General features: G+C 32.2%; 1 protein-coding gene across 1 annotated transcript in view; it reads left to right on the forward strand.

Annotated features, from left to right (window-relative positions):
- The window catches only part of LOC149420828 (acyl-CoA Delta-9 desaturase-like), a 46,086-nt gene that overhangs the window by 18,290 nt on the left and 13,592 nt on the right, over positions 1-14,204 (forward strand). Inside the window, exons 2-3 of the mRNA XM_089635570.1 lie at positions 5,651-5,923; positions 7,976-8,138. Coding sequence (XP_089491696.1) covers positions 5,665-5,923; positions 7,976-8,138 — 422 coding nt within the window. The 5' untranslated portion in view covers positions 5,651-5,664. The remainder of the gene's footprint in view (positions 1-5,650; positions 5,924-7,975; positions 8,139-14,204) is intronic.

Here is a 14,204-nt window from a genome sequence, read left to right on the forward strand (position 1 = left end):
TTTGATTAAATTAATTTGTGTTATTTCACAATTTACTCATTTCAAAATTTAGATAATATATTTGCGTAACGTTAAGATACTGACGGCGTAAAATCGCCATTCAGAATTGAGACGTTGCTTGAAATAGCTTTAGCCGTGTTTGGTGACCAGATCTGAATAGCCAGGTACTCCCCCATATTCCCTCCATTCCTCTTTCCGATTAACTTCCCCTCTCCACTATCTTCAGCCTTACAACATAGCCCGATTGGTGATGCCATAGTCTCACTGGCTCCAGATGGTTGAGAGCAGTTGGGACTCTTGTGTGGTTTCACACAAGATTGATGATTAATTTGGTGTTTTAAATTTCTCTTAAAATCTTATCTCAGTGCGCTGAGAGCTTATTTTTGTCTAAATTGCATCTTAATTGTCAGGTGTTTTCTCTTGCTCCCTATTGAGCACATCAAAACGAACAGTTTTACGATTGTCACTCTTGGCAACGTTGCGAAAATGAAAAGATTCTGTCTAAAACCACATCACAGAGTATTTCCTCACTCAACTCACTAGGCAAACACAAGAGCATCTCATGCTAGGCTTTACAAGATGAATAACTATCTAAATACTAAATTTCAGTACCTAGTATTATGTCATTCCTGAACACTGAACGTGTGTATACCTTACAAGTACGACCATTTTATGTGTACACATTAACACATTCAAGTCAAACGTTTTAAGTAGGTAACATGGAAAATGTCTTGTGTAGGAAGTAGTATAGTAGAATCATATCAAATTACGTGTTCGCTTCGTAGATTTATAAAAACATCACCAAATGCCACATAAAATTACCATAATATTCCATTACCATGTAAAATTATTACCGATTAAAGTTTTTCCTTGAAAATATCAATGAAGGAATGAGTAGATGTGAAAATTATTGATTTTAATGAATTAATTTTATTTAATTGAATCTTCATAATTTCAATAGATAATTGGTACCACAAAACCCTTGTGGGAGATCCCAAAATAATAAGAATTGGATAATTTATATAGCATCGTTTTTGTGAAAAATCAAAAGAGAGGACTTCTACCTATCAGAACGCGCTAATCAATAGAATGACTCAACTGCTTAACGATTCTGCATTAACCATCAACATTTTAACGTTAGGTTCAGATAGTTCAACAACTATATTTGGACGTGTGTCACAAAAAAGTAAAACTGCCTCCATGACCTTTTATACTTATATTTACCTCAAATTTGTAATATTCTCCGTAACCTATTGGTGCATAACCGTTTAGTAGATAAAATTAATAAAAAACTTAAATATAATCAATTATTAGTCGCCTGTAATATCAATACAAATCGAAAATATCTCCCGAGTAAAAATAAATGCCGCCGACGGGAATTGAACCCCCGCCTTCTGATGTCCGGTCAGACTTCAATCAACAATTATACTAGTACTTCAATCAACAATTACTGCTTATTATTTTTTTTCACTTGTAAACAACCAAGTTTATTTTTGTAGGAAAAGCTTTGTTAGTGCTAAATTTCCCACTAGATGGCGTCGAGACATATTATATTACTACATTTGTTGATGAAATATTTTAACTTGTCAAATATTATTATTTTTTAATGATAAACTAATGTTTATAAAACAAGGTTTTTATGCATAGCACAAAGAATAATACATTATTAGTCGCCTGTAATATCAAAATAAATTGAAAATATCTCCTGAGTAAAAATAAATGCCGCCGACGGGAAATGAACCCGCGCCTTCTCACTGGGGACTAATAATTGCTTATAATAATTTATTATCCTTTGTGATATGCATAAAAACCTTGTCTTAAAAACATTAGTTTATCATTAAACAAACAATAAATTCAATAGATAGATAATACGATAAATTAATTACTAATACTGACCATGTGTTTGATACTATTACAATATTATTTAAAACAAAATCTTAAATATTTTAATCATATATAAATTAAATCCTCAGCACGGGAGATCCCGCCGAGCATATCATTATATCTATTTGTTACAAAAAATTTAATAAAACACTTAATATTATTATTATTAGTGATGGGTTTTTCTCTTCCTAAAAATATGTATAAATTAATTCAGCCTATAAAATGGTAAAACGTATTAAAAAAATTCAAATTTAAAGTTACCACAACTCTAATTAAATGATCTGAGATGTCACACATTACCATAAAATGTTGAAAAACATTTTTGGTTTAATATTTTTCTTAAGTATTTGTCAGAGAACCGGTTAAAAAAAATTATCCTTTTTAACAAGTTTATGTAAATATTACATTTATACCTCCCAAACACCCTTCCAGCTTAATATTATACTAATATTGATTGAAGCAATTTGAACAAGTTCGGTTTTATACATTAATAATGCCGCAGTAATAATATTTAATCTCAAGAATTTTGTAATTTATATCGTGTCAATTCATAATTTTTATTTCAAAATATTTTACATAATTTGGTAAAAAAAATAGAACATGACATATTTGTTGAATAATTTATAGTTTATGTCTTGATTTTAATTGACAATTTCTTAATAGGACTAAAAATATTTATGCTAACATATTTACCTGTATATATTTTTTAAATTTTGTTTCCTTGACAACAATTTGGCTTGCAAATTAATATGTTAATTTTTTAAAAATATTTGTGCCTCTTTCTGGATTCAGGGTTCAAAACCAAAACTCAAACAATCTTTTTGAAGGAAGTTGTGTCGCAGAAATTTAAATATGTCAAATCATCACCATCAAATGGCCATTTTATTTTTTTTTTTCAGTTGAAAGATTCCCGTTAAATGGCGGTATTAAGTCCGTTTAAGCTTTAAAAAAATGTAGAATCAGCAGAAGAGAAGAACTACATATCTCGTTGTTAAGCTTGTCATCTTATTACAATTTTATAGAATGATCAAACGCACCTAGAGTCGGGAACGTTGCAAATGCCAAAAAAATAAAATGGCGCTGCATTACCATTTGATGACAATGTTACACTATGTAAACTAGGCTAAAGTGTCTGTAATATTCCATGTTCAAATACAAATAGTTTAACTCCATTTGTAACCTGCAAAATAATATTTATTATGGATTGTTTTAATCTCTATTGACTCGTCAACATTAGAGAAGGAAACGCTTACCAAGAATTGTTTCGTTATATGGTTTTTCCCAAGACAAATAGTGCGGTGGCAGCACTAAAGGTGTCAAGGTACGGCAACTGCTAATATTTGCGCTTCAAGAGTATCATAACTTGTAGCTTCATGACGAAATGACGATATGGCTGGCCGTCGTCGGAATCATTACCAGTGTCCTTGTCAAACAGTTTTCAATCTTCCCAAAATCAAGACAAAAGGCTTAGTATCACAGTGGCCTAACTACAAAAAACTGGTGTTTTGAGTTAGGCTTGGTTTCGGTAATACCATCATCGTATTTATTAGTGACACGAAGCACTATATCATACATACAACCGTTGAAGAAATACAGTTGGGTTATATAAGCATTCCAATCTTTATTTGCTTTTATCTCTGAACTATGTTTTTGTATATGTGATCCCAAACCCCCGAATAGATCTATTATTTTCACTTATTTTAGGTCTTTGAATTAGCTTTTGTGTGACGCTTATTATGATCAAAGCTTTGAATCAAATTTACCTGTGTCTTTCTAATTTAGCCTCGCTTAATGCGTCACCATGTCATCTACTTGCAGGTGTACACCGTTAAATTGGCATCATTATATCTGATGCCGTACGAATGAATTTCGGGAAATTCAAAGATGATTATGCAAACATCCTAAAATATCATTTAGTTTATTAATATATTAATTTAGCGACCGGTTAGCTGCTCTTTGAGGTCGTGTTTTCAAACTCATATAATGTTTTTCTTTTGGTATACCCAAAGGGATGATTAGACGTTGTTTCTCTCTGCATGATTGGATTACACAACGAAGAAAATTAAGCTTAACATCCCTGAACACTCAATATATAAATAGAATGAATTGCATTATTTGCAAGGCGAAAATATACAAGAATAAAATAAATATTTGTGTAACTCAAATTATGTTATTACCATAGGTGTTTATAAATTTGTTTTTAAAAGTATTTACTCTTAATCTAATATCTCGTAAAGAAGTGGGCAAAGTTAACCCCTCAGGCTAATTTGTTCGCTTTTGGGAACAGCCCATATGGTCTCATAGAAATTGTTCTATCTTTCTTAATAGCATGGTGATAAATATAACATAAACGGTGTTAGAAAGAAAAACATCACGCTTTATATTGATATGTAGAAGTTAATCACAGAATAATTAAAATGTACACCTTTATGAAACCAAAGGATCCGATCGCAATATGAAAAAAAAGAAATTTTGTGATTTTTTTATTAATAATTTTTTGTATAAAACGACAGAAAAGTGAGGTAACAGTATCGTTTGTAATACATTTTATAATTAATTATGTGTTTTTTTCATAAAATCACTAATATTATTTACAAAAAGCATACGTTATTATGTTTGCATTCAAAATTATAATATTTCAAAAATTTTATATTTATTTCCAATAATAAAATTTTAAAGCGTATTTCATCACATTTAAAAATATCAGATACGTTCAAAGATATTCCATTTATTTGGATTTTATTGCAAAGGGAAATACTCCGACGTTCTGACGGGTTAAGACTTTTGCCCGACTGCCAATATTTTTATAAGATAAATCAGTTTTGTCTAAAGTGTTAAAATTTAACGCATTTAAAAATGCTACAAAAAAGTCATTAAAATTCTTGAACAACGTGATTTTTTTTTAGGTTCACGCATTTCAACGGTTTATTTGTTAGGTTTTATTGAAAAAAGTATAATGGATAACTGTATATCGGCCCTATAAGCTAGACTTTATGCAATCAAACAGACTTATTACCTGTTACTACCTGTTATTAACGGTTAGAAAAAAAAGGTTGAAGTACCTTTGCGGTTTAAATTAACGGCACCATTTTTACCTTAGAATATCAGCTTCGGATAAAAATTATTTAAAGATCGTTGACCGGAATAATCTCCATAAAACGGTTATGCACCAATATATTACGGAGAAGATTACAAATTTGAGGTAATGAGGGCAGCTTTATTGTTTTGTGACTTTCGTCAAAAGATAGTTGCTCAACTGTCTGTAATTGGCGTTAAAATGTAAATGGTCAAGCAGTTGTCGCTCTGTTGATTGGCGCGTTCTGATATGCAGAAGTCCTCGCTTTTGGAGTTTAAAAAAGTGCATAGGATCTCCCACGAGCATACTTACTAACCTCTTTCAATATAAGCGAATTAAGTATTAATTGTACGTTATTTACATTCAAAACACCTGGTTATTACAAAAAAAATATTGTGTTAAAAATATTACATTATAGGTAGGTACTTCATCGCTTGCCATAAGTATTTTTCGTGGTTCATGAATGGTAACCGGACAACTCAACACAATTACAATTGAACACACTTTTAAAAAGTGATATAAAGTCATGAAAAGTCATTAAACAAAAATTAGGTAAAATAGGTAAGGTTACTTTTTTCGTCGCTTTTAATTGACAGGATGCAGATTGTAGATGGTTTTCCACTGTTCTGAATCATGAGATTATTAGAATTTAAGATGTTATACTAAAGAACCTGTTTTAATTTGTTTCAGATATCTAGTAAAACATGGCGCCTAATCTCCTGGGTAGCACGAACATGTTCCTGGCGGAGGCCACCATCACCCACGAAGACCAGAAGTCCCACAAAGCCGAGGAGAAGCCGGCCATACAGACCCAGTCACCCGCTAGTCCCGCATCTAAAGAACCCAAATACAGATGGAGCATAGTCTGGAGAAATGTGTTCGCGTTTCTGTATTTACATTTAGGAACCCTCTATGGATTTTACCTCATCTTCTTCCAAGCGAAAATCCTCACTGTTGTTTTTGGTAAGTAAAAGATTTTCATCTTCCATCCATCATTATTTGTTTATTAAATGTAAAAGTGTATTGTTTAAAATAAATAAAATAATGTGATACTGTACAAGAATCAACAACCGTCTGAAGTCAGTTAGTATATATGGCATTCCCGATTGGGCTATGTTGTGAGTCTGAAGGTAGTGAGTATGGGAAGGAGATGGGAAATAGAAAGATGCGGAAGTACCTGGACTATTCAGATCTGGTCACCAAACAAGGCTAAAGCCATTTGAAATAAACTTTCAATTCTGAATGGTGGTCTTACACCCGTGCTATACTTATGTATCTTCCACTCTGGAACACTACGTATTATTTAAAATGACTAAATTTCGATATAACACAAAGAAATCATTTAAAATTTTGTTGCGCACGCCGGCATTTGAACCCGCGACCTCTGGTTGCTAGTCGAAAGCCTTACTCTGAGTAAAAGTGTTAATTGCTACTCTCATAAATGTTTTTACCATCCCGAGTCTTTAAAAAAATCACTTAGTTGAAGACCACCTTTACCGCCATTTTGAATTAAAATATTCAACAATAATTTAATATAATTCATATTAGAAAATATTAGTAAATTAACATTAAATACACATCATTTTTTTCAGACAAAAACATGTTGTGATGATTTTTAGTAAATTTGAATAAATTCCTAGAATAAATCAAATATGTTTTCTGTTTCTATTTTCCAGTAAAGATCTAGCGCAGACCTAGACAAGGATATTTTGTTAGTAAATCTAGATTTAGTAAATAACGATTTCTTGAAATTGACGCAAGCACCCTTGATAAAACGCGAAATCTGACTTTACTTGTCAAGATTAAACCTACATAAGCAAATTCCCTATAATATTTATCATACCTCAAACATGTGATAATTCCCATACGTTCTGATGGCAACATGCTACATTAGCGCCTCTTAGCGGCATGCGATGTGCGCCTTGGTTTTGTTTAGTAATTTGGATTTTATCTGAAACGTATTCTTTATTTTACTTTATTAAATTATAGAAATCGAAAATATAAAAATAACCTATGTTACTTAATGCATTTTTTGCTCATACATATATTAACTTTGATGGTCCAGGAAAGTAATAAAATGAGAAATTTTCTTTGATTTCTGATTTTTAGATTTCGCTTTTTACATAATCAAGAACATTTTACTCGCCATGATTTAACGAACTCACTATATTTCACCGACTAAAACTTGTCAACGTTTGAGGCATCCTGAAAAACGATTTGGAGTGTTTTTGTTGTTTTTCTACATTTTTTATCAAACATTATAAAAATACAAATAAGATTCGGACTAAAAAGACAATTTGCCACCATTTAAAGTAATGCCAACGACAAAATGCTACTCTGGCGCCTATAGCGGCCATTGATGATAATAATTCCAATATTTTACTGGAGTTTAACTATTATTAATATTATGGGGTATTTGCTTTAACAAAATTAGATGCTTTTTTTGTTATTTGTTTTTGGGGTGTTATGCCGTGTTGCGCTAACTCCTTCTTTAGCTAACGTTTCGGACAGCATTGCAGTGTCCATCATCAGGGCATCAATAGTTCTTGGTATCCGGTAATTGACGGATACACCAGAGCTAAACGAAGAAAACCACTTTAAATAAAAAAAATGATACGTTAATGTTAGCTCAGAGGGTTGGAGCTGGCAACACGGTATCACAACCTCATACATAAGCTCACATTTTAACACAACCTCAAATAACACATCTGCCCTGATGATGGACACTGCAATGCTGTCCGAAACGTTGGCTAAAGAAGGAGTTAGCGCAACACGGCATAACACCCCAAAAACAAATAACAAAAATACTTTTGGCCGTGAAAATCTTAAATCATAAAAATTAGATGCTATGATTAAAAGTGTTCCACTACACGAAAAATGCATTTAATCCCCATGGTGACTAAAATTTTGCATATATTTTAACCAAGTAAGGTGAAACCGGTCTTAAATCACCCGACAATGATCAAAATTAGATAAATAATATTTTTTTCATTTTAAAAATGTTTTTTTTTCCAGCCGTGTTATTTGCCGGCCTCTCAGCCATGGGCGTAACAGCAGGCGCACACAGACTATGGGCGCACAAGTGCTACAAGGCCAAGTGGCCGCTGAGGATCTTCCTCACCGTGCTACAGACCATGGCCTTCCAGAACCACATCTACGAGTGGGTCAGAGATCACAGGTAAATACCAAACATATCACTCTAATCGTCTAATTAGATGCGTTCCTGCCCTGATGAAGGCCAGCCTTCAATAGGAGAGGTCACAAAATCGTTCTGAGGGTTGGCGAGGCCACCAACTCAGGCCTTCGATTATTCCCTGGTGCAGAACTAAGTTACATATATTACAGTGAGGCCCCTGTGAAGACTTACTAGTTTTTTTTTTTTTTTTTTTTTACAGTATTACCGCACAAGAGTCCCAACTGCTCCCGTCTGGAGCCAGTGAGACTATGGCATCCCCAATTGGGGTATGTTGTGAGGCTGAGGGTATTGGGGAGAGGAGGGAGATGGGGAAGAGGAAGGTGGGGAAGTACCTGGCTATTCAGATCTGGTCACCAAACACGGCTAAAGCCATTTCAAGCAACGTTTCAATTCTGAATGGTGGTCTTACACCAGGGCGATACTGAGAGTATCTTCCACTCTGGAACGTGCCGCAAATATACTATATATTATTTTAAATTAATTAATTGTGAAATAACACAAATTAATCAAATAAAATTTATTTAGAAATTTATTTAAAATTTATAAGGTTAATTAATATGGATAATTTACACATTTTCTACAAAGAATTTAAGCACTTAGTATTTTTTAATCTTTAACTGCTGTGTTTATCTACGCTAAACGAAAAATATTTTTGTTATTTTCTTTATCAATGAATTGGCTTATCATATCTTTATTGCAAAATAAACCATAAATGGTCAAAAGAGAACTTTAAAAAGATTAAAAAAACGTTGTATTTATAATCGACATATTCTCTCAACGGTTCTTTAAAAGAGCTTATAAAACCACATAAACTTGATAAACTTTCACACAATAATTTATGCTATAATAGGCATGCATTATGTAGTGCAATTTATTGATTTTTCTCAAGCCATCAGGCTTAACCAACGAATTCTCACATTTAAATTTAATTTCGCTATAATCGACTCTGAGGAATGAACATCAATTTCTCCCACAGCAGTTTTTAGTTAGTATGACTAACCTCACGTGCGGTTGTAATGTTAACTTTGATGAAGCCATAAAACTAGTACTGAAGATTTACGGTGGGAAAATTGCATGCAATAAAAGGTAAGGTAATCTAAATTAATGTACAAAAAGAAAATAGTCACGTGATTTAGTTTCACTACACAAGTAGAAATACTCAATTTATAACCCTATTACCTTTTTTTTCTTATTTAGGAGAAAAAACAGATACAGATATCAATTGACAAGAATATACAAAACATCTATTAGAGAATTCACCTTCATCCAAACTATTTCTCACGAATTGACTTAAACAGCAGTTAAAAACATATACAGTAGACTTATAAATAGGGTAAAAATATAGTCATAAGAATATTATTTTACAAATAGAGATATGAAAGAAATTATTTTTGAAAAAATTTAGAGGGTTAAAAAAAAAATATATAAACAATGTTAAAAGAGAGTATTACCAGAAAGGACTGTACATTCTAAAAATTAAAAAGGATACTTAAGTATAGGATAAAAGTAATCATGCATGATAGGTTATTTTGGTAGGTAAGGCTCGATTCGAGACGTCTGGGGCAGTTGGGAATATTGTGCAGTATTCACCTTAAAAACTTGAATGTACAAAGGCTGAAATAAAACTATAAAAAAAAAATCCAGAGAATTCAACACAAAATATTGACTGCTCTGAACTGCAATGTTGTACGTAATAAATACAGAGATGAACCCATGATGATCTCTTAGAGATAATACCACACGTGGGTAATAAATGTCGAGGGAGTAGATAGGTGATAAACAGGAATGATTACGCAATGCAAGTCTTCAGCAAGAGATGAATCGACACGGGCAGCGCATTGTTGCATAACATAACGGACGCACATTAAACCTGAAACCCAAGAAAACAAGTTGCCAAGCCGGAGAAATGCTTTAATGATGAAGGCCTTCGACATGGCTAACATTCAACTTGACCAACCAGAGGAACATGTTATACCGTGAAGAAAGTTGGGCAACAAATTGTTTTTGGTGGAACTGGCTTCCGACAAAAACAATTTCTAAAATCTTTCGAAGTGAAGTCACGTACCCAACTATTGAGATCAATTAAAATCACATATTTAGTAAGTATTTTTGATTGTGTATCATTAACGCGTTCGAGATGTCACTTAGAAACATTATTTAGTTATTGTAGAATATGGTTCACAATCTTTTTTACATTGTGGAAAATATCCTCGGAGGTCATAAATAATTGTCGATAGGTTGAATGACTGCATTCTTTTTCTTGCCTCTTTAATTAATCAATGTTTTTACAAGCCGTACTTCTAACACTGTTTGATAAAAGCTTGAATATATAAATTTAAGTACACAAGTATATTTATAATTGATACCCTCCTTTGTTTCTTATATGATTCTGAGAAAATCTGATCAAACTGAAACAAAATCACAAAATGCTACGCCATAGCATCCAATAAATATTAAATCGAATTCCAAAGCCTTTTGTGAAGGAAAACAAATGTGTATAACTACATACGAAGAGAAAATAAACGAAAGTCATCTCATTAGAAGCGAAACCTGCTTTAGCACCTACCTACATAATATATTTTTTAACTTCGGCAATACCACACCTACATTTGAGAAAACTACTATTTGGAGTTCGTTGAATTCTAGAAGTATTTATTGAGCTGTCGAACAATTAACAGGGACCGAAAAATTTTGGAACCTAAATTGTATTTTTTTTTTCCTTTTCCGTTTAGGTTGTTTATTTTTGTTGTCTCGTTTTGCTGAATCCAATGGTAAAATATGAGAGACTCATTTAAAAAAATATATATTGAAACGGAAGGTTTATTAAAGAAATGCCTTTATCGTGATTTTTGGGTTATTACGTTGTGTTGCGCTTTCTCCATATTTAGCCAAAGTTTCGGACTGCGTTACAGTGTCCATTATCAGGAAAGATGTGAAATGCATTAGTTAACAAAGTTTAAAAACAATCCAAAAATACATATTGAATTTGAAAATAAAACATTGAAGATTAATAAGGGAATTCTTAGGACTGGTTGTTTCGGAGAATTTGAACAATTCATCAAATTTCAACGTTCATTTTCAAGTTCTCTGAAAGATTTTTTCAAGTTCTGTTTTTTACTTCAGTTTTGTCAAGCAACTAGCCTACAATGATATAATAACAGAACTTGAATAGGACTTTCACAGAACCCGAAAATGAACGTTGAAATTTGATGAATTGTTCAAATTCTCCGACACAACCCGTCCTTAATTTAATTAGGAAGATTTAATTCAAATTTTGTAAAGGTAAATATTTTTTTGTTTTTAAATAAATTGGTTTTTGTTTTTGCCATTCCCTGTTTCTTGATATCTATTCATATAATCAAGATTTAAAATTAGAATCGTTGCAAAAAAATATCATCGTTGTATTGGCGTACGAAATTCAAACAGGTTATTCGTTTTTTCAATCTATATCAGTATAATTCGTTCTACGACAAGTGCCGTTAGTTTATTGTAGGCAACTAATTATATATTGCTTCACATGTTTTTGCTTTCCGATACTTTCTCCTCTCCCGCAACCGTGCAACTTGCGAATGCTAACGATTTAATTAGCGAAATCTTCATTTTTAAATACACAACTGTAATTACTGCTATTATGATGTTTTCGGTATTTGACACACAAGATAATCCTATCAAATTTGTGAATTATACGCTAAGTGAAATCCTCAATATCGAAACGAATAATTTAAACGATTATTCAATAAAATATAGATTTTCCTTATTTGCAAATATTGAGTTTAACAGATACATTTTTTTTACATTAACCCATCACAGGAGGGTCCGAGGATATTAATCTCCCTCATGGTATATGTCATCTTTGAGGATGCTGTGAGGAGGGTTATTTTAAGGAAAGGAAGTTCTGGAAAGGAAAAAGGTATTAGGGGTGGGTATCTAGGGAATCTAGGGATCAGTGTATCTGGAAGTGATGTATAAATATATATCTCCTGCTGCGGCGCAAGGCGATGGGCACGATGCAAGGCAGTTAACACCCCTGCTAAGTCACCAAACGTAGCGCACCTCTTGAGGTGTTGGTTATCGAATAAATGTTTCCCACCTAACAAATTGTAATTGTATTGTATAATACATTTCGCTTCTCAAGCTTTGTCACATATTATGAAGATCAGGATTTGAAAAAAATAACTCTGTTTATAAATGACAGTAATCCATTTGGCCTAGTAATCCGTTAATATGTGATTACTGGTTTTCATCTGATGACTGCTAACATGGAACCATATAAACCAAACGTTGGACCACCATTTGTGACTTACAATAATACTGTAAAACCAGGTTTGAAGGGTTCATTAGCTCCATGGGTTTAAAGTACTACTATTAAAAATGTGTTAAAATCGACAACAAAATGATCAAACATGCAATTTTTTTGTTATTTTGTCTTAAAATTAAATTTGTCATTACCATTTTTTCCTTGTTAAACGTTCATGTCTTAAATAATTTACGATGTTATGTGATTTTAAAGATTAATAATTAGATTGCTGCTTTTTTGTTTAAGTAATTATCGTAACACTAAGCGGGTTTTTCAATACTTTATATGTCCACCTAATTTTAAGCTGGTATTATTATAATTATAAATCGTCTTCATACTAGTACAAAGTAAATTTAAATCTCTTTATTTTTAATTAAAATAATAGATTTTTATGACGTCAATATCTGTCCCATTATGTAGAGCTCATCGTAAGTAGAGTTATCGATATGTGACGAAACTGTTTGAGTGCTTCGGTTCTAAATGCTTTTCTTTCTTATATGGCATTTTCCACTGGGCTTATGCAAGATGATGTAGGATTTTGGTCGAGCAGTGTTTGAAGATGAGTGACTTACGTAATCCGTTGAGAAATGCTGCCGGAGAGAAGTTGTCGCGTTATTAAATAAATATCCATTGAAAATCTACGATCACCAGTGTTCTGTGGAGACTAAATTATTAATATGCATACCACGAATATTTCTAGTTCCCATAGATTGATGAATAAATAGACTTTGTATTGGATTAAATTACAAACTTTATATTCGATGCATAAGCTAATTGTTAGGAAGGTCTTTTTTATTAGTACAGCGCCCTTAAGGTGATTTTTCACAAGAATGGCCCTACATAAGTCACCTAATTATTTTCATTATAAGCTTTTAAAGTATTTATTGGGTTTTACATTGTACTTCGCAAACAACTAACTTTTGGTCAAATACGTAATGCTCAAGTATGTTCAAATTCGACGAAGGTAAATACGTCACCAAATGGTCACTGCTTTAAAATTGTCATAATGATTAAATATGTTAGAAAAAACAAAAAAAAACTCGACAAACAATGTCATACATTGTTTATGTCAAAGTCCAAAGTTACTAAAATATCAATATCCTTGTTCAAAAGTCACCTTCAAGGACTTATCACTTGCTAAATACTGCTTTTAAAAAGTCAAAATTTCTGCACGTGCTTTGTATTATCTTGTGTGAGAGATTTGTATTCATGGAATTTTAGTGTACGACTCGTTTTTACTCCCACCAACACGAGTCGATAAAATGAGGCATTACAGACACAACGTATTTTAAAATTATTATTGATTTTTATATAAATACCTAACGGTTCTTGATTTCGTCTGCCAAGTTTCTGGTGGATGTTGTATATCAATAAAGCAGTAAATAAAACTGACATGGGCGAAATGTAAAGTAATTAGGTACCTACATGAAAACAATGATTTCAGGTAATTGAAAGAATTAATAATGATGACGGTAATTTATTATTTATACTAAACTTACCTTTTCAACCTTAGTATCATTTATAACCGGAACAATGGATTTTTTCGTCATGTCATTTGAATGAGCAACTGTCATGAGGAAAACTAACCAACATGGAGATATTTATAGATATTTATAGCAGGGGATGAAAGATTAGTTTATTAACTACCAGTATGAGATTTCTCTGAAAAGAAAGGAAGAGTTCATATTTTTTTAATAATCAGAACTTCACGGCGTGCATATCTTTGCAGACATTTTGGTTTGAAACCCACT

This window comes from Hesperophylax consimilis, chromosome 9 (genome assembly GCF_061612785.1).
Source record: "Hesperophylax consimilis isolate HC1 chromosome 9, BYU_Hcon_1.0, whole genome shotgun sequence".
Taxonomy (NCBI): domain Eukaryota; kingdom Metazoa; phylum Arthropoda; class Insecta; order Trichoptera; family Limnephilidae; genus Hesperophylax; species Hesperophylax consimilis.